Consider the following 24,196-nt stretch of genomic DNA (forward strand, 5'->3'; position numbering starts at 1 on the left):
GGTTCTTAGGAGTAGGGGGTACCTGTCAAACCCCACGGGTCCTTTGGTTTCCTCCCACTACTAAAGACCCTTATTGAAATAAAATTGAACCCCATGTTAGTCCCTAATTGGCCTAGTTTGTGTCGAGTGGATGCTAAACCCCATTTCTATCCCTCTCTTTAAAATGCACGCCAATGTGTATATGAGACCCATGTTTATTGTCCTGTCCAAACGTCCATATATGGTCCCTTGCCATGTCCTACACAACTGACATGGGGGAACTATGCCGGAAAATCCAGATGAAATTTCTCGACCAATGCCTTAAAACTCACTGAACCACTGCTTGTACATATTATTTAAACATACATTATGCAAGAGCTAAATCTGCCTATCGCAGGTCTTTCTTTTGGTCTGAAATGTTATATAAACTATTAATTAGACATTTATTAACAAAACAAGATCATAATCAACTCTCGATGGCATCAGATACTCGAGATTTTAACTAAATGAGAGAGAGAGAGAGAGAGAGAGAGAGAGAGAGATGGGGTTTAACGTTCACTGGACACAAACTAGGTCATTTCGAGACTAACACATGGTTCAATTTTTATTTCAATAATTCGCTTGCGCATAGGGGTCTTTAGCAGTGGGAGGAACCGGAGGACCCGAGGTTAGACAGGCGACTCTACTCCTTGTCACGTACAACCGGGGAATCGAAACCCCGCCAGTTGACTCAATGACAGATCGTAGGATACAGCGCAGCGCGCACGTGCTAACCATTGGGCCATCCAATCCCCCAACTAAATTAGAACGGTTCGCCATTTAAGAATTTAATTTAAAAATGGGAAAGCGTGGCCAAGTCTCGAACATACCACTGCCGTGGTTACAACAATGCCCACATCTTGTCAAAACTACAAACAGTGATAACTTGGCTCAGAATGAAGTACTTTGAATAAAATTTTCAATATTTTCATTTTACATTATCTATTTTGGAGCTATTATAGCAAGAATGGTCAGCTCTTTATCTAACTCTTAAATTGAAATGTGGTCGTATATAGTCGTCACCCCCGCTCGTCCGTCCATCCGTCCGTGGACGCTCAAGAAGCTAAAGTTAATATCCAATTGACTTTAAATATATACAGTGTTTAAGGTCATGAGACGAAGAAGTCTATTGATTTTCAACGATTTCCGATAATTACTGCCAGAGTTATGGCCCTTGACCTCTTTGAAAAATCTTGTGGACGCTCTAAAGACTAAAGTTAATATTCGATTGACTTTAAATTTATACATAGTGTTTAAGGTCATGAGACGAAAAATCCTATTGATTTTCAAGGATTTCCGATAATTACTACCCGAGTTATGGTCCTTGATCACTTTGAAAAATCTTGTGGAAGCTCTAGAGAGTTTAAGGTCTTGAGACGACGAGTTATTGATTTTCAATGAATTTTCATAACATGAATAGCTAAATCCATGATATTAAATCTTTCGCATACTAAACGTTAGCATGGGGCAGAACTAAAAGCCAAACAAATTCTAATGATTTTCTGAAAATTACTTAATGAGTTGTTACTCTTAATCCTAGAAAATTCTTAAGCACGTTCTTGTGTTTAGATTTTAAGAAGACTTGACCTTTAAGTAAACTTTTAGTAATGATGACCGAGACTATGCCAAAATTTCACCCGCTTATCTCTCGGCTCATAGTGGATCAATTTGACTGAAATTTTCAGCAAATTACCTTTACACTATCTAGTTTTTAACTATTATAGCGAGAACTGCCATCTCGTTATCTTATCTCCCATAATGTATCTTTAAACATTGTCGATCTAAGCATGCTTACCAGCTTTAAGCCTGTTTCTGCTTCAAACAAGATGGCTGACCTATTTGCTTCTTTGTATTCAGTTTTATTTTTTGTTTTTTGTGACGGATGGAACATGTGCCCTATATTATGTATTGAATACTGAAACGTTTCTTGATTGTTTTAGAGCATTTAGGTTTAGACTACTTTTTTATACATTCAATTTCACCGATGTGGTTACTTGTATAGTTGAATTTTACTACACATGCTGGCATTGCACAATGGTTTCTTTGGGTTGTATTCCTGATTGTTTTTAAATTTGAGTGAAGTCTGTGTCACTACAGACCCGTAACTGTACAGCGCAGTGGACGCTTACGGCTAGCCCCCGGATCCATTCACTTTTTTTGAATTGTCTGTCTGTGTTTTCCTGAGTATGATGTCTTGTCCGTGTATTCTGTTTTTGTGTAAATTTTGTGTGGTGCAGTCCCCCTGCACTTACTAGTAGAGTTATTCGACGGCATGGCCTATATCTTTTGATACCAAAGAGACAGAAAATTTTGCTTCTACCCTGAAACCATTTTATTTATTTACAAATTAGTAAACAACACAAACACGGGCTACTTTAAGATCAGGCGTTCTCACAATTTTTCCGTCTGTTTGCATGTGCTTGCGGTTTTTTTTTTTAGTTTACGGCACATTTTATATGTGTATGGGGGACATGTCAAATGCAGCTAATGTTAATGTCATTGATCTATTTATAACTCTATGCAGTCTACCAAAGCCGTATACAGATAAAGTTGCGACAACTGTGAAGCCCGAAATTTCATATGACGTCATGAAAACATGACGTGAAGTGTACAAAGACGCCATCTTCGGTCCCAAGTGTTTGTGCCTACTCACTATCTTATTTATATAGTCCTATCATACTGTTGTGTCGAAGTTGACTGTCCCCGACAGGGATGTAGATAGATATGCCATAGAATTCCGCGAAAAAGAGATAAAATATACATTTTTTTAAAACGAAAAGTGTATAGCTGAACAAACTATTATTATTATTATTATTATTATTATACAACAAAAAGCGCACATTATTGTTCTAAGAATATAGTCTAATTCATAAGAAAATGAATAAAAGATACACCAGATAAAAGCGCCATCAAATATATATAACTTCAATACGCTTTTAAATGATTTTTGTGCAGACGGGTAAAGTGAAAAATGAAAATAGTAATTTGGGAGATAAAACCTTTTTGCCTTCTAGCCGGCAAAATAAATGCCTGAAATTCCATGATTTTTTGGTCTGGAGCCATTCCGGATTGTGTGTCAGTTTTCGGTCATCGATCATTAATTGTATCATCAATTTTTCGAAAATAGAAATTTCTTTAAATTGAAAATCAGTGTAACTTAAAATCAGTATAATTTAAATAAAAGGTGTCGAGCGTGACATCTGTTTCGGGCATATGTTTCATCAGTGACATGTGATACGAGATATCGCTCTCCGAAACTGCCTGGGGTTTTTTGCAATCTGTTTGGGGTAAGACGTTATCACTCCCCGCCTATGTGTAAATAATAATATTAATCTAATATATAAACCGCGCAAATTTAACAGATACAAATACTGTACATGTTATTCCACAGGTAGACAGACATTGAGGGGTCCAGTGAAGGAGACGCAGTTGGTTAAGAGTTTGTCCGATTCCTTTGGGTATTTGCGCCCCATTTCCAATGAAATAATCATGTTGTTCTGATGCTCAACTAGTATCAAATATATATCGTGTCTGAGATTTGTTACAAATCGCCTCGAACATGTTGCACACATCTCAACATTTATCAGCTTTTTGTTCAATCTATAAAAGCCTACATTCCTACAAAATGTTTTGTTTAGTCAAGTGAAACAAGAAACGGCTAAATGGAACAATAGAACAAGTCAAGTACAGCTTAATGTCGACAAACTATGAAATAAGATGATATGATTCAACCGAAATGTCCTAATATGCAAAATAGCTATATAATATCTACATTCAAGTTAAACGAACTGTATCTATTCATTTTAAGTCTTGCGTCGAGCTGAATAAAGTATATGATTTATTGTCATTAAAACATCTACGCTTGGTTTACAATGTGTAACAGAAAACTATGATTGGATCTTTATTGCCAACATTTTAATGTAGTCTACCTAGAATTTGAAATCTATTGTCCTATCTAGATGTTTAAAGCGCGTTAACAATATATTTATTTAAGAGAAACTATGTCATTTTGGGATTAATATACCACATATTACAAGTCATACCCAACGGAAAGAAATGACGATTAATTAAAATTACGCCATTTTGGATTTCATTTTGCCGGCCATTTTGAATTTCTACCATCAAGAATTCTCGAAATTAAATTTTTGAAATTATCGCTGCCCTTTTATTAACAAATTAATGTTGTTTTTTATTATTATAATTATTATTTTATTTAAATGGTATTATATTACCAAACTTGGCAGTCATTTTGAAAGAAATGCCCGCGGTGCCATCAAATGAAAAATACATTTTTGAAATTGATTTTTGTCAAATTCGATTTTTTGACACATTTCGACACATAACCACTCTGTGTTTGATGAATTTAAAAATAAATTATTTACGCCCCCCACCACCACCACTGAAAGACACTGATTACGAGATATCGCTCTCCGATAATACCTGAAGAACGCCAAATTGAATTCTGTTAATCATGTCATTTTGCCTTGGCCGATTCTGAGTATGATTTTGTCTGACATATTTATCATTGAACCAAACTGCACCGGTTTCTTTTGCAATTTGTTTAGGATAAATAATTGTAGCCCGTAACAACTCTTGTTGACTACTCGGACGACTTAGCTGGTGTGGGCGTATGTTTCGTTGCCTGGCAACCTATCTTTTAATAACCTTGATGCTTTTATCATTCAATGGGTGCCCCTTTTATATACAAAAAATTCATTTTGTTTGTTTGATTTTTAATGAGGAACTACATCATTTTATAGTGCATTTTTCCTTTGTTAGTTTTCTGTGTATGCTAGTTATTTCTAATTGTCTCACAAATTACTTGTAACATGATTTTGTAGCACTTTTCAATTTGTGAAAGTAATTCAATTTAGTGCATAATTAATCTTATTAGTGCTTGGTTTGGATGTTATTAAATTTAGATATATTTCAATTTGAATTTTTATATTCCCAGTTCTTGTTTTAGTGTAAGGAAAAATTTAAAATAGCTATTTTGTGATTGGGGGGGGGGGGGTAGGATTTTGTCAATATATAACACAATTTTATTAGTAGTGGAATTATTTTTCTGTTAACATTCCAAATGTCTATTTAGTTTGATTTGACGGTATTAATTTACCCTTTCTTATCATTTTATGAATAAATAATAATTTAACAAATAAATTTATTGTTACGTTATTTATCAAACTTTACAGGTTAAACAGAGCAAATGAGAGATGCTGCATTGGAAAGGTTGCTATACTGGATATAAATTGGGGGAAAATACAACACAAGCTTTTGTTGATGGTTATACACAAGTTTGTGTTGTTTCAATAGAGACACCTACATGTAACTTGTGTTGAAAACAAAACACGAGTTTTTTTCAGTGTACTAATATCATCTTAGACTGGTATCCGGCCAGTAATGAACATATGCAATACTAAAGATCTGTTAAACACAAAACATTTATTAACAGGCCGCTTTCATTTAAAAACATAAATGTTTGATTACGTTTGATTACGTTTCATGTGTGTATTTGGTTTCACGATGGAAGACAATCTGTCAAAATCTTACGTTTAGTCAATGTTGCGATATGTCACCTGCCCGATTGTGTGTTAACAGATAACGTTGAAAGCAAAACATAAAACTATTATAACTGCGCTCATAATAAAGTTTCAGTAAAAATCATGTATTTTATATTTCCTTATAAATCTATTTTTGAACTATGTAAGGGCGGACAGCTCCTTATCTAAATCTTACATAATGTATTTTCAATATACACAGGGCACGACTTTAATTGAATATCGTCCCTAAATAAAAAAAATAGTTGTATTGCATTATTGAATTGTGGCCCGTCTGTCATGCACAGTTCTATTACTAAATGCCACTGAAACAATTTACACTAATATACATTTTCCATGATGTATCTTTCCTCGCTTTATAAACTGTCGGGAAGATAAACATATACTTATAATGCTCCCTGGGGTTATTTTTTTAATGTCAATAAAGTTTAAAAAAACGACGAAACTGAAATAGAAAATCCTTACTTTACATGTGTTTGAAAGCAACCATGCTGACAAAACAAATAAAACAAGACCCCCTTCCCGCTAAGAAAAACCAAACAAACTGACTAAAACAGTAACAGACAAATAAACTTGGACTTAAAGTGAGCAAAACTAGCCATAAAAATACAGTTTCCTTGTTTGATGAAAGGAGGTATTCAAAGTCATTTGATAATACTTGACCCCTGTGTATTTTTTACGGAAATTGTTATTCTCATCATGGTTATCCAACTGTCTTATTGTTTCAAAGGGAGCCGCGGTGGCTCAGTGAGTCAGGCGTTGGCTCGCTATCATGGGGTGCCGTTTTCGGAACCGTTGTTGGTCGAGAAAGCTCATAGGGATTTTCCGATGTGGTTCCCCCTTGTCAGTGGTGCAGGACAGGGGGACTGGCAAGGGACAACGTATAGTCAAAAAACCGAGGCCCCGTGTACGCATTGGCGTGCATGTAAAGGATCCCTTGAATAGTTTGCTAGAATGGCAATCAATGATGCCGGGTTTAATGTTAATAAATCGTTGATGCGCATGTTCCGCAAAATTTCTTAGCACCAGAGTTGAAAAGTTCGCCCTCCCTCTGCCCCCCCCCCTCCCTCCTAAATATTGGAGTTTCCCCTATCCTCGAATCCCTCCTAACTAACGATATAAGTATTGGGGTTGTGTCCATAGGGATTTTTGTTTCTCAAGCAGAATCAACGGTCACCACAGACACAGACCACTGATTTTTATTATAATACCTCACAGATATGTTGAATATATATTCATATATACTGGTTATAATACATAAAATAACAAGCAATTTAAATATCTGCTTAGCTAGAATGCTTTTAAAATTGGCTGATTTTCCTTATCTCAATTTAATTTATTCAAACTAAATATTGCACTTGATAAACGGGTCATGTCAAACATTTATAAAATTCATCTTCTCAAACCAAGCAGAATGCTTTATAATTCTGTATGACTGCCTGTGATTAACCATTCAATATACTATGACTGGTGTAACTGCAGGGGTGAATAATACTGTTATAAGTAAAATATCGCTTTTACATAACCAGTTGGTCGAATAGGCGCAACATGTGTAAGAAACTTAATAGGCCCTATATTGATTTATAATAAGCATTTTATGTGTGCAAACACATAATTTGTAGAAATATTTTAACAATATATGATCAATGTAATAATAAGTACGACATAAACAATATCTGCGAGTACAGTACTGGCCAAATTAATAGCAATTTTTTTTCTAAAAACGTTGCAGAATTAACTCACTAAATTTGAAGTATGGATAAAATCATACACCGTGAATATATTGAATTAAATATTTTTACACATAACCATATTGACATCTACTTCACATTGCATGGTTGGTCGAGGTAATTGATGACGTCATGACGTCGTAGCGGCTGATGACATCATCGACGTCCGTCATGTTGTTTTTTTGCCGTTTTTGAAATACGGTTATTAGGGAATTCTCTAATACAAGAACATCAGTTACGTTTTGGAGAGAATACAGGACAAGCACACTCAAAAAACAATGATTCCAATGGTCGTGCATGACGTCATTACGACTGTGTGACGTCACAATGACGTCATCTCGCCGAAACAGGGGTTTTACGCCAAAACGCTTCAACTTGACTGATTTCCATGTTTTTGGTGTTTATTTATATCTTTTCTTGGGCGCCGAATCGAACTACGGCTTTTAAAATGTTCAGAAATCGACGTAAATTGATTTTTTCAACGATAGTTGATATACAACGATGAGCACATGAGCGAGTAGACTGTGGGGAAAGTTACGACAACTCATTTCCAGGCGCCATTTTGGGTCCCAATTATGAGGCCATAAAAGCTATGATGTCATGGCTTCATATAGGTTTACATACCAAAATTTTTTTTTTCTTGCAGTATTAGGCGTTGAGGGATAATATAACGTTTTACCCTAAAAAAATGCAAAAGAAACCAATGCAGTTTGGTTCAGTGATAAATATATCAAACAAAATCATACCCAAAATCGGGGAATTTTCTGAGAGCGATATCTCGTAATCAGTGTGTTTTACTCTTTACTCATTGGATTATAAATGATTTCTTTTTAAATTCATCAAATACAGAGTGGTTATGCAAGCGAAATGTGCCGAAAAATCGAATTTGACAAACATCAATTAAAAAAAAGAAGTATTTTTTATATGGTGCCGGGCGTTTCTTTCATAATGGCCGCCAAATTTGGTAATATTATTATTATTATTATTACAGCATATTTATAGCGCGCCCTTTCATAAAACATGTTCAGGGGCACTTTACAAAGTGACAATGTAATCATAAATAAACAACAAGATTATGGACATGTTAACAATTGTATACAGAGTCAGTTAAAAGCCTCATTAAATACATGTGATTTAAGTTGTTTTTTAAAAGAATATGAGATGTACAACATCTTAAGCTAAATGGTAGATTATCCCATAAAACAGGTGCTTGATAACTAAAAGAGACTAGTTGAACAGTTTGGGGCTTTAAAAGTAGTTTATCTGATGTACGTAATGTTCGACCATTATATCGTGGTTATGTACGCGAAATGTGCGGAAATCGAATTTGACAAACATCAATTAAAGAAATGTATTTTCCATGTGGTGTCGGGCATTTCTTTTAAAATGGCTGCCGAATTTGGTAATATAAGGCAATTTAACAAAAAAACCCATAAATTTGGTAGACTAAAAGGGCATCTCTTAAGATACGTAAGATATGATTTTTGCTATGTCCTTCATATGGTTTTCGATGTCTCTGAATTTGAAGATAAACACAAAAGATAGCAGCAACACAAATTGGCAGATATTAAATCAATCGTCATTTTTCCTGTTGGATATTAGATAGTGTCTCTAAAGTATGATGTACACTGTAGTATGATGTACACTGTAGTTCAGATACAGTCTCCAAACCGTGTTTACACTGACTGTAGTTTGGGTGTAGTTCGTCAAATGAAGATGAATTTTACGATATATCCATCCTGAAATAACAAAAAAATGAATATATTGTAAACGCGCTTTAAATATCTGGATGCGATAGACTTCGTGATAAAAAATGCAAGGTACACATTGGCAATAATAAGATCCAATTTTAGTTTTTAGTTACACACTGTTAACCACCAATAGATGTTTTAATGACAATAAATCCTAAAATGTATTCAGATCGACGTAATACTTAAATATAGATACAGTTGGTTTAACTTGAATAGAGATTTTAATTATCTATGCTGCATATATGCATATATCACCTTGCAGCTGAATCACATTACATATCTTTTTAGTTCATGTTCATATCGTCTTACGTATTTGTCAACATCAAGGTGAACTTGCTCTATTGTCCGATTAGCCTATTCAGACTTGTTACCACGAATTTACTCACCCCACCCTCGCATAGTTATGAATTTATTGTTTCACTTGACTAAAGAAACATTTTGTAGGAATGTATGCTTTTATAGATTGGACACTTGTTTGCGATATCATTGTCGGTGGAAACTGGCACTATACCTAAAGAATGATTGAACAAATAGCGGAGACGGGGTTTCAGCCGGCTGATTTAAATTATTTCTTTAAATACAGTAAAGCTTGAAATATGTCAGTTTTCACTCTTTAGAATGTTTTTGTAAATAAGTTTTTATTGTAGTTTCCGTGGCGTATTCTCAATAAGCGTTTGAAACAAAGATATACAACCTTAATCCCGGTGCCGATAAATGTTGGGTTGTGTGGAACATGCTAACAAATCTCAGGTACGATATATGTTTGATTCTGGTTGAGAACAGCATGAGAGCAACATGATTGTTTTCATAGGAGATGAGACGCAAATATTCAAAGAGGTCAGACAAACTCTAAACCAACCGCGTTCTCTTTACTGAGTCCCTTCAAAGGAGGCCCCGTCTAACCTGTGGAATAACATGCATTTGTATCTGTTAAATTTGTGTGGTAGACAGATTGATATTATTTATATAACGTCTTACCCCAAACAAATTGCAAAAGAAACCATGAAGTTTCTGAGACCGATATTTCGTAATTAGTGTGTTTTAATGGTGGGGGAATAAATAATTTCTTTTTAAACTTTTCAAACACAAACTGGTCATAGAGGCGAAATGTGCCGAAAACCGAATTTGACAAAAATCAAAAAATGTATTTTTCACAAGTATGGCGCCGGGCATTTCTTTCAAAATGACTGTCAAATATAAAATAGCATTTTCCGACAAGACCAGCGATAATCTCGTAAGATGTGACTTTTACTATGTCTATTAAATGGTTTTCGACGTCTCTTCAAGGTCACCGTCTTGAGCCGAAGTCGTGAAACGCACCGTCGGGGGGATTTGTTGGGGCCTCTCTCCCCCAGAAAAAATTCTAGACATTTCAAGTCGGTCTTGCCTGGCCGTGAATACGGCAACCTGAAAGTGGTCGATTTTAATGTAGACATCTGAACTCCAATCAACAAATCAATCAACCAGGCTGTTATTGTCGTTGCATTCTCATGACACCAGACCTGTCACCGATGAAACAAATATGCCTGAAACAAATGTCGCTGTTAGTGCGACCCATTTGTGACAATTTCTAGGTCCCAAATATTAGCGATTTAGCTCCTTTAAAAGCGAATGCAAGTTAAATATGTTTAATAGTACTTTTATCTAGTGTATCTTTTATTTTGATTTTTCTTATAGAATAAGGCTATATAACAATAATGTGCGCTTCTTGTTGTATAATACTAATAATAGTATGTTCAGCTATACTTTTCGTTTAAAAAATGTATGTTTTATGTCCTATAGACACTTATTCGCTGAAATCTATAATAGGTCATATAAATAGATAATAAGTTTGCATGACGTCATATGAAATTCTTGGCTTCACAGTTGTCGCAACTTTGTCTATACACGGCGTTGCGTCGACCAACCATGCAATGCGAAGTAGATGTCAATATGGTTATGTGTAAGAATATTCAGTTCAATATATTGACGGTGTATGATTTTATTCATACTTTAATTTTAGTGAGTTAATTCTGCAACGTTTTTAGAAAAAATTGCTATTAATTTGGCCAGTACTGAAAATATAAAAAGTTCAATAAAAGGGAAATAGTATAAAAGATGAAGAAAATCTTTATTTATTTGATCTAGCCTGCGATTAAGATTTTGTCTCAAAAACTTGAATTATGATTGATTTCTGTTAAACAACAGATTATAAATCTGCAATATTTATTGACAATAATTTTTAAAAATGTCAACATTTTTTGGTTCATGGTATCAATACAATAATGACATGAACAATTCCAACCAAGTCTGGCAATTCATGGAGTTCTGTCCCTTGCCGGAAATCATCAGAAGAATGTGCGTGGAGGTGGAATCAACATCATGCTTAAAATTGTCTAACGAAGAGCGGACACGGTCGACGCTTTCGTGAATAACTGTCTTCGTCTTGTTTGTAATATATATCTATATAACGTATTATCTCATCGGACACGTGTTTATCAAGATAACGCCATTATATTTGAACTTTAACCCCTGTTAACTACAAATGTTACCACTAAGCTTGCTGACGAACACATGGGACAATATTCTTCGACTGATATCAACGCTATTCGGAGTTCCTCGTTTGATCTCATTACGTATACGTTCATTTAATAAGAAAAAAATTATCATGGACTCGGGGATGATAGATGAAAAAAATGTCCGAGCAGAAGGTTTTAAGTGGTGCCAGGATTCTATTGGAGGAATATGGTCAAAAATAGGCCCAGAAGATTTTATTCTAGAAAGAATAAAGTGAGTATACCGACTACCGTAGCTTATGTTTATGTAATATTTGTTTACGAGTCAAATTATCGCTATTGTGGTGCGCGAGAAACATTTCATTCATAAAGCAAGGATAGGTTGTATACTACGGAGTTTAACATTCCTTGTTAACAGCGGTGTTTATTTTGTTTGTGTGCTGTTAGTGTACATACATGTACTAATTAATTATTTATGATGATGTTTGATCCAATTTAATTTGACAGTCAGTCAATATTAGAAATATATAACAGGTCCTTTGAATACACTGTTGCAAAATATCTTATTTGTTTTCAATTATAAGTCATTCATTAGTAGGTAATAAGTATGTGGGACTGAGTCATTTCAGCCGTGATTTGGTCACAGACTGACTCTAGTCTAGTAGTACATTCTACAAATAGGTGCTACTGCATTATTTATTATGTCTGACTTTTCTGTTTTGTTTACTCTCACCATAAATCAATCAATAAATACAGTGTTTACATGCACATACTACAGCAGCCTACTATAACAATGCAGTGATGAAATATACTTCCTCTTTCAAGAATTACAAATAATTTTGTTACAAAATAGTGTGTTCCTATAGGCTACACATACATGTATATTGAGCATAGAATATTAAAATGTTTGAATATTGATTTCCATCCACACAAAAATCTAACGCTTTTGTTGAAGTATTATTTCTTGTCGTCACCCGTGTCAGTACGGTATCGAGACAACTCGAACCGAAGACCAGTTGGACCAAGACCAGTCGGACCAAAACAGAGACCACTCGGACCAACCCAAAAGACCACTTGGGACAATATTTAGCTTTGATACTCAGGCCAACTCAGGTTTTCTTGCCTTAAAGTGAAGCAATTTGACGGAAATTTTCAGCATATTCCCGTTACATCAGCTCTTTATCTAATCTTCCATACTGTACATGTATCTTAATACATACATTATGCATGAGCTAAATCTTCCTATTGCAGGTCATTATAAACTATAAACTTCAAAAGCTGGTTGGTCCTTATGGCCTCTTTCCATATGTTGAATAGCTTGCCTGGTATAGATCCGGTCTGTCTTTTCTGATGTCGTTTTAGCTTTCCTTCCAAAACCATTTTCATCTGTACTAGCAACTGACTGGCCTCCTTGTATTAAAGTGTCAATAGTAAATGAAACTGAAGATTGCCCTTCTTCGCTGTTTGATTGATATGATTATGTCACCCTTCCATATTATTATTTGTCCGTATGGTTAAACCAGACACATACCATGAAGATAGTCTCGTTGAAATAATCTAATACTGATCTAATTTGGTCATTGTCAGTCTTTTCTTCCAATTTCTGGAATGAGGGCAGGATGTCTCTATACAACAAAAAAAATTATTAATACTATTAATTAAATTTTGACAAATGATAATGGAATATACATTTTAAGCATTTATATACAATATTGGCACTTGGACATTACTCCAATCACACCAGTTAAAATTTAATTGTTTTTCTTTGATGTGCTTCATCAATTTGATTAGCTTGTAACAGGAGCGAGTACATTTACTTATGAATTAATCACTACTTAGTTATCAATGTTTTGTTAATTGATTTTCTTTGATGTGCTTCATGATGAAAAAAATACCACGGGTAAATACAGCATAAAAATTATTATCAATTTATGAAAACAACACTTTATTATTGGTCCGAGTAGTCATATTAAAACAAACACAATTATTAATTTATTAAAAAAAACCACTTTATTATTGGTCAGAGTGGTCTTGGTCCGAGTTGTCATGGATTCATCAGTCGGTCAGCATGACCACTATTGTATTAGTAAGTATATGTACAGGAGGACTGCACTTCATGCAAAACAAAACTGACAAAACAAACATACCGACAAGAAAAACTACATAGACATTGCAAGACATATATAACAAATATCAAATCAAGTGAATGGGTCCGGGAGCCAGACGCATACTGTTTGGCCTTTCAGATTATTGCTTTTGACGGGAAACAAGGTTCAAGCTTGACTGTAATTGAAAATCCTTCTGTGGCTGTATGTGTCCGAGAGCATGTTTGTAAGAATAAAATTAATATTGTGATTCCTCCACAGATCTCATCAGGTGGCGCTAATGTAAATTTATACTTTAAAAAATTATGAATTTATTAATATTTTATTGACAATCATTTCTCTAGTAATGTATTTCTGTGTTTTTACTTTTTAGTGTATAAATTAAATGTCCATTTCTATACTCTTTTATGATTTAAAGTATGATTTTAGTATATATTTTATAATCATCTATTATTAATAATATTTTGGTTGAATTTGAGATATATAATCTTATTTCACACTTTTTATAGTGTTTCATCCAGTAGTTAGTAGTTTATACTGGTATGTGCTGGTATGATACTGGTAAACAGTTTACCCAGGTTGTAATGATCAATTGGCACTCAGACAATAAATAAAAACTGGAATGTGGTAAGAACATTCCCCATTGCCGCTGACTGTACATGTATGTGACATTTTTTTAAAAGATAAATGATAGTTAGTAATAGGTGTAGTTAGTTGCCATATGCAAAATCTCAGCAATGATAACCGCTTTAACAGAATTGTACTACACTGTATAACTTTCAGAATTATATATCTTTGAAGGCTTGTTTGCAAGAAGCATAGCTATTAACATTTGTTTTTCATTGAACTCGTACACTTAGAATATAACATCTATATTTGAATAAAACACCCTCGCTTTATTTAAACTTTCATTTTTTTGAATAGAATCCTCTTATTGTCTTAGATAATATAACGGGAAAGTGGTACACATACATGTACTAGATTTAACATTCCCAGATTAATTAAGTTGAACAAGACCAAAAAATTAGCTGAACTATAGAGTGTTTCCAAAGAAAATGTTTGATTCAAGGTAGTAGCACAGGTGCCTGTAACATGGAAAATATTTCAAAAATAACATTAAGCTATGACTATATTGACCTAGCTTATTTTATGATGACTTTGTTGTATTTCTAGTTGACTAGACCTAGAATGTATTTGTAGTTGACTAGGCCTACTACATGTACATGTAGAATGTATTTGTAGGTGACTGGGTATTTGTTTTGACTAGACCTACATGTAGAACGTATTTATATTCAGTAGGACGTTTTATTCGAATGTATTTATAGGTCAGTGACCTACATGTACAATGCATTTGTAGGTGACTAGGCCTAGAATGTTTTTATAGTTGACTTGACCAACATGTATAATGTATTAGAGGTGACTAGGCCTAGAATGTACATGTATTTGTAGGTGACTAGGCCTAGAACGTTTTTATAGTTGACTTGACCAACATGTATAATGTATTAGAGGTGACTAGGCCTAGAATGTACATGTATTTGTAGTTGATTCGAACAAGAATGTATTTGACAAGACTTAGAATATATTTGTAGTTGACTAGACCTAGAATGTAGTTGTATCTGACTAAACATAGAATGTATTTAAGGGGACTACACCTAGAATGTATGTGCAGTTGACTAGGCCTAGAATGTATTTGTAGTTGATTAGGCCTACAATGTATATATTTACTTCATATATGTACGGTAGACCTGCCTTTGAAGAAGTCCAGACAGACATTGACTATCTTCTCTTTTCCATTGAGTTTTCTTCACCTTTTATTTAACTACTGAATTCAAAGTAGTGTCATGTGAAGTGGAATTCAAACCAGTATTTTAATTAAACAGATTGAAACACTGTCATGTCTAGTATCCGAATGTCATGTGTCTTAGAAAAGACAACATTTTTATTAGTAAAATTGCATACACCTAGGAGAGAGGAAACAAAAACACAAACTGTATATTGAAACATTTTATTTTTAGAATCATAGACGCCTTCCAGAGAGTTATTTATGTAATATTTATGCAAGTGGTTGTTTACGAGGGCTTATGAATTAATTTCAACATAATCCATGTCATAATTTTAAAGATTTTCTTTTTAGATATGAATTGTGTCAGATCTGGTATGTTTTCTAAGCATCAAGTAGAAGTAAATTATAGAATTGAATCATTAAGAAAACACACAATCTCACAAGACTTTTTCTCTCCTGAGGTATTGTTTAATCAAAGTCAATGATAATAAAAAAGGGAAATAAAGTTATAAATTATGCAGTGTTTCTAATCAAAGTTTCATGATAGTTCTGATCTCCCCAAGATTATCTGATGTGTGAATTTGAAATAAACACATCATTGCTGCTAATGAACGGCAGACACAAAGAACTGGTGTAATAATAAATGTTGGAAAACATGTTCCAGATCAATGACCTGAAAAAAGAACAGTTGCTTTATTTAACTTTTCCGCTAGTTTATCGTTCACTAAAGTTAAAAAAAACTTGATCCAATGTTAGATAGCTTGGTTTATTTTTTTTATCAGGTTTGAACTACCATTTATTATCTATTTGGACCAAAGTGTGCAGATGCAACATATCATTATCCATGTGGAGGATTTCTAGACATAAGAAATATGCCGACACAAGTCGTGTTCATATTTGAGAAGGCATGTATAATGTATCCGTTAGCAAACCTCAGTGCCGAGGTCCTTTGTTAACATTAGGACTTATGTGGGGTTAAATATGCTTGAATAAAACAAGTGCCATCATATTTTCCATGTGAATGCAAATAATTTGGTTTTGCTTGGTAAAACTTTGACCAAAATGGACATCTAGTCGAACGTATGGAAAACAATTCTGTCGCAAGTGTACTAATACATGCATGAATACTTTCAGCACTATAGAATTCTGACAATTTCAAATCTATATAAGTGAATTATCAAAGATTCCATTTTAATTCCTGGTTAGCAATTAGAAATAGACAGTATTAATCTGTCAGTTAATTTAACTTATGAAAGACTGGTAAGTAAGTGATGGATCTGTTATGTTGTGTTTTGTAGTGGGTGGGGGTGGCCGAATGGTTAGTGCATGCCCAGTTGTACGTGACAAGGGAGTAGGGTCGCCAGTCCAACCTTTGGGTTTTCTCCGGGTCCTCTGGTTTTCTCGTCCTTTGGGACGAGTGAATGTTAAACCCCATTTCTCTATCTCTATTGTTATGTATTGTTTATCTTCAGACTAAAGCTTTCATTGTTTATGTCATCACTTTCTTAGTAAGTAATTTGGATAAAAAGACAAATATATACATGATGTATGTCAGAAAAATCCTTGTCTGCGATATCAGCTTAGGTGGCAACAGACACACATTAGATAATGATTAGTTGAAAAGATCAGCATACTGAACCTACAAGTACATGTATATAGTTGGAGATCCGACATGTAGGAAATTATAAGATCCATTCCAAGAATCTGTATTCATTTATGATACTTAGAGAACACAGATAGATGTGCTATATTCCCTGAAAGTTGAACGGTGTTATTATCATGGCATTGTCCAAATAACTAACCCTCCCTACATATTTGATACTCAGAGACCACAGGTAGACATGCTACATATTTCTTGAAAATAGGACAGTGTTATAACATGTCATTGTCCAATAAGTCTACCACCCCCCCACTCCAATCCCCAAAGGTAGTAAATTGTTTTGGCATTTTAGTTTGCTCCAGTCCTCATCAGCCCAAATTTCTCCTCTAAATATTGGTTAAACAGATGAACTTTAAAGTATTTCACGCTTTAATAGACATATACATGTACATGTATGTAATATGTTTACATCAATTAACATACATGTATAAGTGGACACATGGTGTTAAAAGGTATAATATGTTTATATGAATTAACATATATACGTCAACACATGGTGTTAAAAGTCCTCTATGTTATATGGTTTGTCATTAATGTGTGGAATATGTACCTTGTCAATAAATCAATGACTGAGTATAAAAGATGAACAGGAGAGACAAGTAGAATCAATAATTATATACTGTAATACAGGTAACAGAAGAGTGCTTTATTTACCTGAATGCTGATACTCAATAAATCTATCTTATGTTACATACTGTCCCACTGGTATGACAGGCAGCATGTGGTATTAAAGATGCATTATGTAAAAATAAGGTAAAGAGCTGGTCGTTGCTATAATATTCGAAGATAATGAAAAATGAATATGTTGAAAATTTTATTCTGAACGAAGGTTTTTAGTGTTGGAAGATGTAGATTGTTTATTATTGTAGCTACTGGACAAATGAGACTAAATATCTCTTTTATTCATTTTATCGTTAATATTTTAAATTTCATGGTCGCTCTAATCCTTAAAATCTCTACCATCCAATGTCCTAGAGAGCTGATTATGGCCTTGTCATGTTATTAAATGTCTAAATAATAGTTTATATAACATTTGAAGCCAAAATAAAGGTTTAATGTGTGCAAGTTAAAACATTAGGTCTGTGATTGAATCAAGTTGTTTCGATTCCCTGCTTGTAAGTGACAAGGAATAGGGTCACCTGTCCAACCTTGTGGGTTTTCTCTTGGTCCTCTGGTTTTCTCCTACAGTTAAAAAAAATAAATAGCGTAATTGACTTACTAAAATAAAATTGAACCATGTTGTCCTGAAATAACATACTTTTAGTTTGTGTCAGGGGTGGATGTTAATCACCATTTCTTTCTCTCTTTTTCTCCTTTAATTGTCGTTATTTCTTAGGATATGATCAGAGCACATTATGGAGCTACTACTAGAATGTCCAAGGTTCAAATCCTGCCATGGGCAGATAAGAACCCTCAGGATTTTCTAGCCCAGTTCGCTCTTGTTAAGTCCTTAATGATATGCTTCAGGGGTCATTGAGGAAGGTAGTGTGAAATCTGGAATCAAGTGGATGTGTCAACTCACTGAAAATAGCCATTTAGGCCACACAAAAATAATATTCTGATTCTCAGACACCGCTGTCATCTTTTAATGGGTCGCCTGACACATTGTTATTTTTGAAAAATAAAAATAAAAATAAAAACAAAGTTGATAATTTCCATTTGTTCATATTTCTTGACAACAGGAAATTAATGGACTCTAGACTGGGCTATCAAGTACGTAGCCATGAGAAACACTATTGACATTCACAAACAAAACTCGGTAATCAAATGTTAATTGATCATTCGCCAAGATGGTGACAATTTTACGATCATATTGTCTTTTTTTTAAATTCAAAATGCCTTACTTTTTCCGAGAAATATGACCGTGAGAGAGATAATGAAAATGTTCACCGCAGGTAGATTGACGTTGCAGACTTAGATTTAAATCGCAAGCAAAATCTACGCTTTAACAATGAGTCACCAAAATAAAAACTGGCGGGTTTGAAAACATTTTCCCAGGATTTAATGTAGATAGATGAAGTCACAGTGTTTTTTTCGTGTGGCCTTATTAATTCTACTTTTACATGAACATAGGGAAGTAATCATTATTTCTGTTTGATAGACCTTCCTGCTTGACTTATAAGACTTGAAATAATTAAAGATAAATTATGGGAGATTCGGTAATGAGTTGGCAGTTCTCGCTATAATAGTTAAAAAACTAGATAATGTAAAGGCAATTTGGTGAAAATTTCATTCAAATTGATCCACTATGAACCGAGAACTAAGCGTCTGAAATTCCCATAAGCCTCGGTCATCTTTACTAAAGTCAGTACGATAAACAGCATAGTCTCGATTATCCATTTAATCGTTTAATAGAGAAGGAAAGTTATGCAGTAAATCGGCTTACAATCCACTAAAGATCGCAGTCTAGCGCTGCCATCTAGAGTTGATTATGGCCTGGATAGGTTAATTAATGTCTAATTAATAATTTAGATAACATTTCAGGCCTAAAGAAAGACCTGAAATAGGCAGATTTAGCTCTTGCATAATGCATGTTTAAAGCATGTTGTAAAGACTGCAGAATGCATGAGATCGTGCCTGATAAAATGAAAATAAGATATACAAGGTTCTTTCCATAATTATGATATTTCATCAAGGCCAGAAAAACTAGACCTGACTTTGATAATGCTCCAATAATGAGAAAACACTAAAAGTGTAAGTTTTTAGAGTCCTTGAGGATTTTTTTTTTTATTTTGCACAACAAAATAGAAACCAAAGCGTTTTACAAAGTGTAATATTAAAATCTGTTTAGTTTATATGGTGGAACATCTGATTTATGACATGATAAAACAGACAAGCTATATACTAAGATTGGCAAAGCTGTTGAATAAAGAGCATACACACAAAATATAGATCATATAAATTTATGATAAACGTACTGTTCTGCTTCATCCATACTAATGAAGGCCACCAAACGTCATGCAGTGTGCTATGAAGGAAATTTTGCCCAGACAGAGGTGATTCGGCCTGCTCTTATTTTGAATTCCAGCTGTCATGTGTTCTTTTACATGCACGCCAATGTGTACACAGGACCTCATATATACGTTCCATCCAAATGATTAAGACAATGACCGATCTTACCAGGCCCACTGCCCTGCACCTCTGACAAGGTGAAACCATGAGGGGAAATCTCATTAGCCCAATTGGAGCAAAACAGTAAGGTGTTAAACCCCATTTCATTTCATGAGGGACGATCCTTTTCGGACAACTCCGGAAGCGAACCCAGATGGGTAGTTGATGTGAAAGATCCCTTGGCCATTGGAATTTTAAGTTGCAGAAGGCATAAATGCTGTTGTCCTAGAAATTCTTCCCCTCATATTGCTTATTTTAGTCATTAAAATCTTCTGTGTAAAGGGCTTGAGAGCTCCAAAATCTAGAATGCGAGTAAGATGTCCCCATACCACAGAGGATTATATTTTGCATGCAGTGAAAATAACTGATACAAATGTATTAGAATGTACATCTATCCTAAAACCCAAGCTAATTATTTCATGGACAATTTGTTGGATATATTCTCAAATTGTTACTTTTATCTACATGTGCTTATTAGTATTAGAATTGATTCTGTTTTAATAGATTTTGAGAGGGGGGGGGGTGGCTGAATGGTTAGTGCTTGCACACTGTATCATATGGTCTGCCATTGAGTTAACTGGTGTGGTTTCGATTCCCTGGCTGTACGTGACAAAGAGTATGGTTGCCTGTCTAACCTCGTGGGTTTTCTCTGGGTCCTCCGGTTTCCTCCCACTGCTAAAGACACCTACTTGCAAGCGAATTATTTAAAAAAAATTGAACCATATGTTAGTCCCGAAATGACGTAGTTTTTGTTGAGTGGGCGTTAAACACCATTTCTCTCCCTCTCTCTCATTAATAAATTTTAATCAATATAAAGTACTTTATGTCAAAAGGTTTAACCATTTTCCAAATCTCTTGAATGACACTAAATTTCAGTGTCTTTGACCCGAACAACAAACTTGGTCTCAAAGTCCTTCCAAATGCTTTGCAATGGAGAAGAATTAATTTAAGTTAGGCCTGGGCTTTGAAATGCTTTGCCTGACTCTTTTCACATTTTGCATGCAGATGAACTTTATCATAAGCATAATTATTTCCCTTGTTTTGAAAAACTTGATTATGTTTACATGATGTGTGAAATAACTGTTTGGGAAAGTACAAGATAATACAAAATATTAAAAGGTGTTCGACATTAGGTTAATCATAATGTAGACTGGACTATTGTTCAAAGATCGAAGTGTGAGTGTCGATGATCTATTTTTATCTATAATCGAGCTCTAGTATTGTGGTATAAAATAATCCATGATTTGATTGGGTGCGTTACACAAAGCAAATCATTAATTTCTTCCGTTTTTTAATTGTATACATCAATACTACATGATGATCAATGTTAGGAATAAATATTTGAGAATATGAAATGAAATGAAATGGGGTTTAACGTCCTAATGTTCTGCTCCTAAACTGGGCTAATGAAGACGGGCATACGCCATACAGTGTGCTATGAGGGAAATTTTGCCCGGGCAGCGGCACTATCGCCTACTCTTATATCGAATTCCAACTGCCAAGGGATCTTTTACGTGCATTTCGTCTCATCCGAAGGACTAGACAGCTGTCCTTGTCAGGCCCTCCGTTCTGCACCACTGACAAGGGGAAACCACGTTTGAGAATATGAAAAACACGAATGCATTTAGAATATTTTCTGTTTGCACCTTTATTTCATCTTTAAATCAAACTGGTGTAAAAGTAAAATTTAAAAAAACTAAGGACAAACAAATTAAGCCCAGTCAATTCTTGTGAGCAATGTTAAAATTTCAAAAATATTTGCAACTAAAAGCTTTTGAGAAGAACAACTAAGTGCTTTTGGTTCTGAAATTAGTTTTTTTTCCTAATGAAATTGGAGGCAAAAATTGTAATACATGTTCCCGAAGAACAGAAATTAAAATTTATTGTGGCTTAAGTGCAACATTTTATGCGCCTTGATTGATACATATAACTAAAAATGCAAAAGTGCAACAAAACCAATAAGCAGTAATATAAGACTATCTGTTATAGTGACTGTAGCATACTGTACCATGACATGACACTTATTATAAATGGTGGAGCATCTCCTGGCTATATATAGATTAGAACCCATTTTACCATGTCATGGTTATCTTTAATCCAGTATATATATTAATATTAATATTAACACTCAATATTAAGGAAGGCATGTCTACTGGATATATAGATTTGGTTTTTGGTGTTCATCCTTGTCAAACATAGAAATGTTGTGTATAAACTAATTGAAGCATCAAGGATTATTTTGACTATTTTTTGATCTGTTTTTTAATATTGGTTACAAACTCCTTTTTCGTAAGAAGTATTCATCCCTTCCAGTGCACTAGATCTATATACAATAAAAGCAAAATTCTAGAATAGACTATTGATTGGACATTAAACATAACAATATAAACATCCAAATCCTTCCTATTATATTATTTTTTTATAGTAGCTAATTAAAATAAAACCCACGGTGGTACAGTATTTGTCTAAAATCAAGTGATAGAATGGAATTTTATATTGTTTTCTGGATTTTATGACAATAGTAACCCATGGAAAGTGTACACAAAATGTACCCATCAGTAGGACTTCACTTGGACAATCACTGATCACACATGAAACAAAACAGATGTGTGGCTGTTTGTCACCTTTACATCACCTTTGTATTTATTTATGTATTGTATTTGCTATATGCGTCTTCATTAGCCCAGGTTAGGAGCAGAACAGTAGGACATTAAACCCCATTTCATTTCAGTATTTGCTATAAGTTATGTAACTTTCAACAATAAAGATTACTTACTTACTTGTCACTGAAACAAAGTGATTGGGTTGTGGGCATGCGATTGTAGTCAGGTCAGTTAATAAGTTAATAAAGGTTTAGGTTACAGTAAACAAGAAGAACATCTTAAAAGATGTTCTCCTGTGGCTCTCTTGTCTACCAGAGCATTGTTAATGATGTTGAGATAAATCTTGCTGTACAGGTATTAATTTTTACCTTGCAGCAATGCAGCATGCTCATTTTGTTTACTAATGAGTCACTCATTACTCATTACATGACCATAACGTAAAAAATGTAATGATTACATTATTATTGCCTATATTACCTCAGCCCTGTAGCATCTCAAAAATGAAAAATAAAATTTTTTCCAAACATGCCTACTCTTATTATTTTAATTTTGGGTTAGATAGTTATCCAAATGTTAGGTCCAGCATTTCTCCTTTCTCCTGTATATAGAATGTCTGCATCTTTGCAGTTTTTCCGCTTTGATTAATTTGTGATTATTAAAGCGGAAATTGCAAATTTTCTAAGAAAGTCAAAACGTAATTATTTCTATGTCTTTTGCTCAATAGGTTGTCAACTCACAATTATACGATCATAGGTGTCATTCTCACACTGAAAACTCATTTACACAGGAAATAATAACACAATTACCTCCCTGTTTTCTATTCTCCACCATGGAGTAGCTTTTTTTCAAACGTTTGTAAATGAAGAGGAAAATGATATTTTTGCCAATTTCTCAGCTGGCAATAGTGAATTATAGGATTAATAGGTTTTTTCTTTAACAAGGTAGGACTGTTTATGGATACCATCTATTTTAGGGCTTTATTTTAATAAATTTTAAAAATATAACTTAAAAATTTGCAGTTTCCGCTTTAACGCTTGTGTTGGGTATGATTGTATGTTGTATAATAAAATCAGCCTTTTTTTTAAAAGAAAAATGTGATTGTCTTGACTCTGTTAATGCCAGACTGTTTCAGTTTGCTAATATGGGATAGAACTACATTGTGCATGTAGATAGTACTAAGACACTGCCCTGTCCATGAAACCATGTTATCTGTCTACTGGTTCTCCAAGTGAAAGGGTTTAAATCACACAGGATAATATCTTCACTCTTGAACTTTGATATACCACAGATAATATATTTCATATTAGATTCCAGAGTGGACAAGGGTTGCTCATTATAGTTTAATATCAAAGGCCAAGAATTAAATGGATTAGGTCCACTTT

The 24,196-nt window shown here is 34.1% G+C and overlaps 1 protein-coding gene across 1 annotated transcript in view; it reads left to right on the forward strand.

The window, feature by feature from the left end:
- The first annotated feature begins 11,360 nt into the window (after nt 1-11,360).
- Nucleotides 11,361-24,196, forward strand: part of LOC126825611 (choline/ethanolamine kinase) — a 40,344-nt gene continuing 27,508 nt past the window's right edge. Inside the window, exon 1 of the mRNA XM_050555311.2 lies at nt 11,361-11,826. Within this exon, the coding sequence (XP_050411268.1) occupies nt 11,582-11,826 (245 nt within the window). The 5' untranslated portion in view covers nt 11,361-11,581. The remainder of the gene's footprint in view (nt 11,827-24,196) is intronic.

This window comes from Patella vulgata, chromosome 6, assembly GCF_932274485.2.
Source record: "Patella vulgata chromosome 6, xgPatVulg1.2, whole genome shotgun sequence".
Classification (NCBI taxonomy): Eukaryota; Metazoa; Mollusca; class Gastropoda; family Patellidae; genus Patella; species Patella vulgata.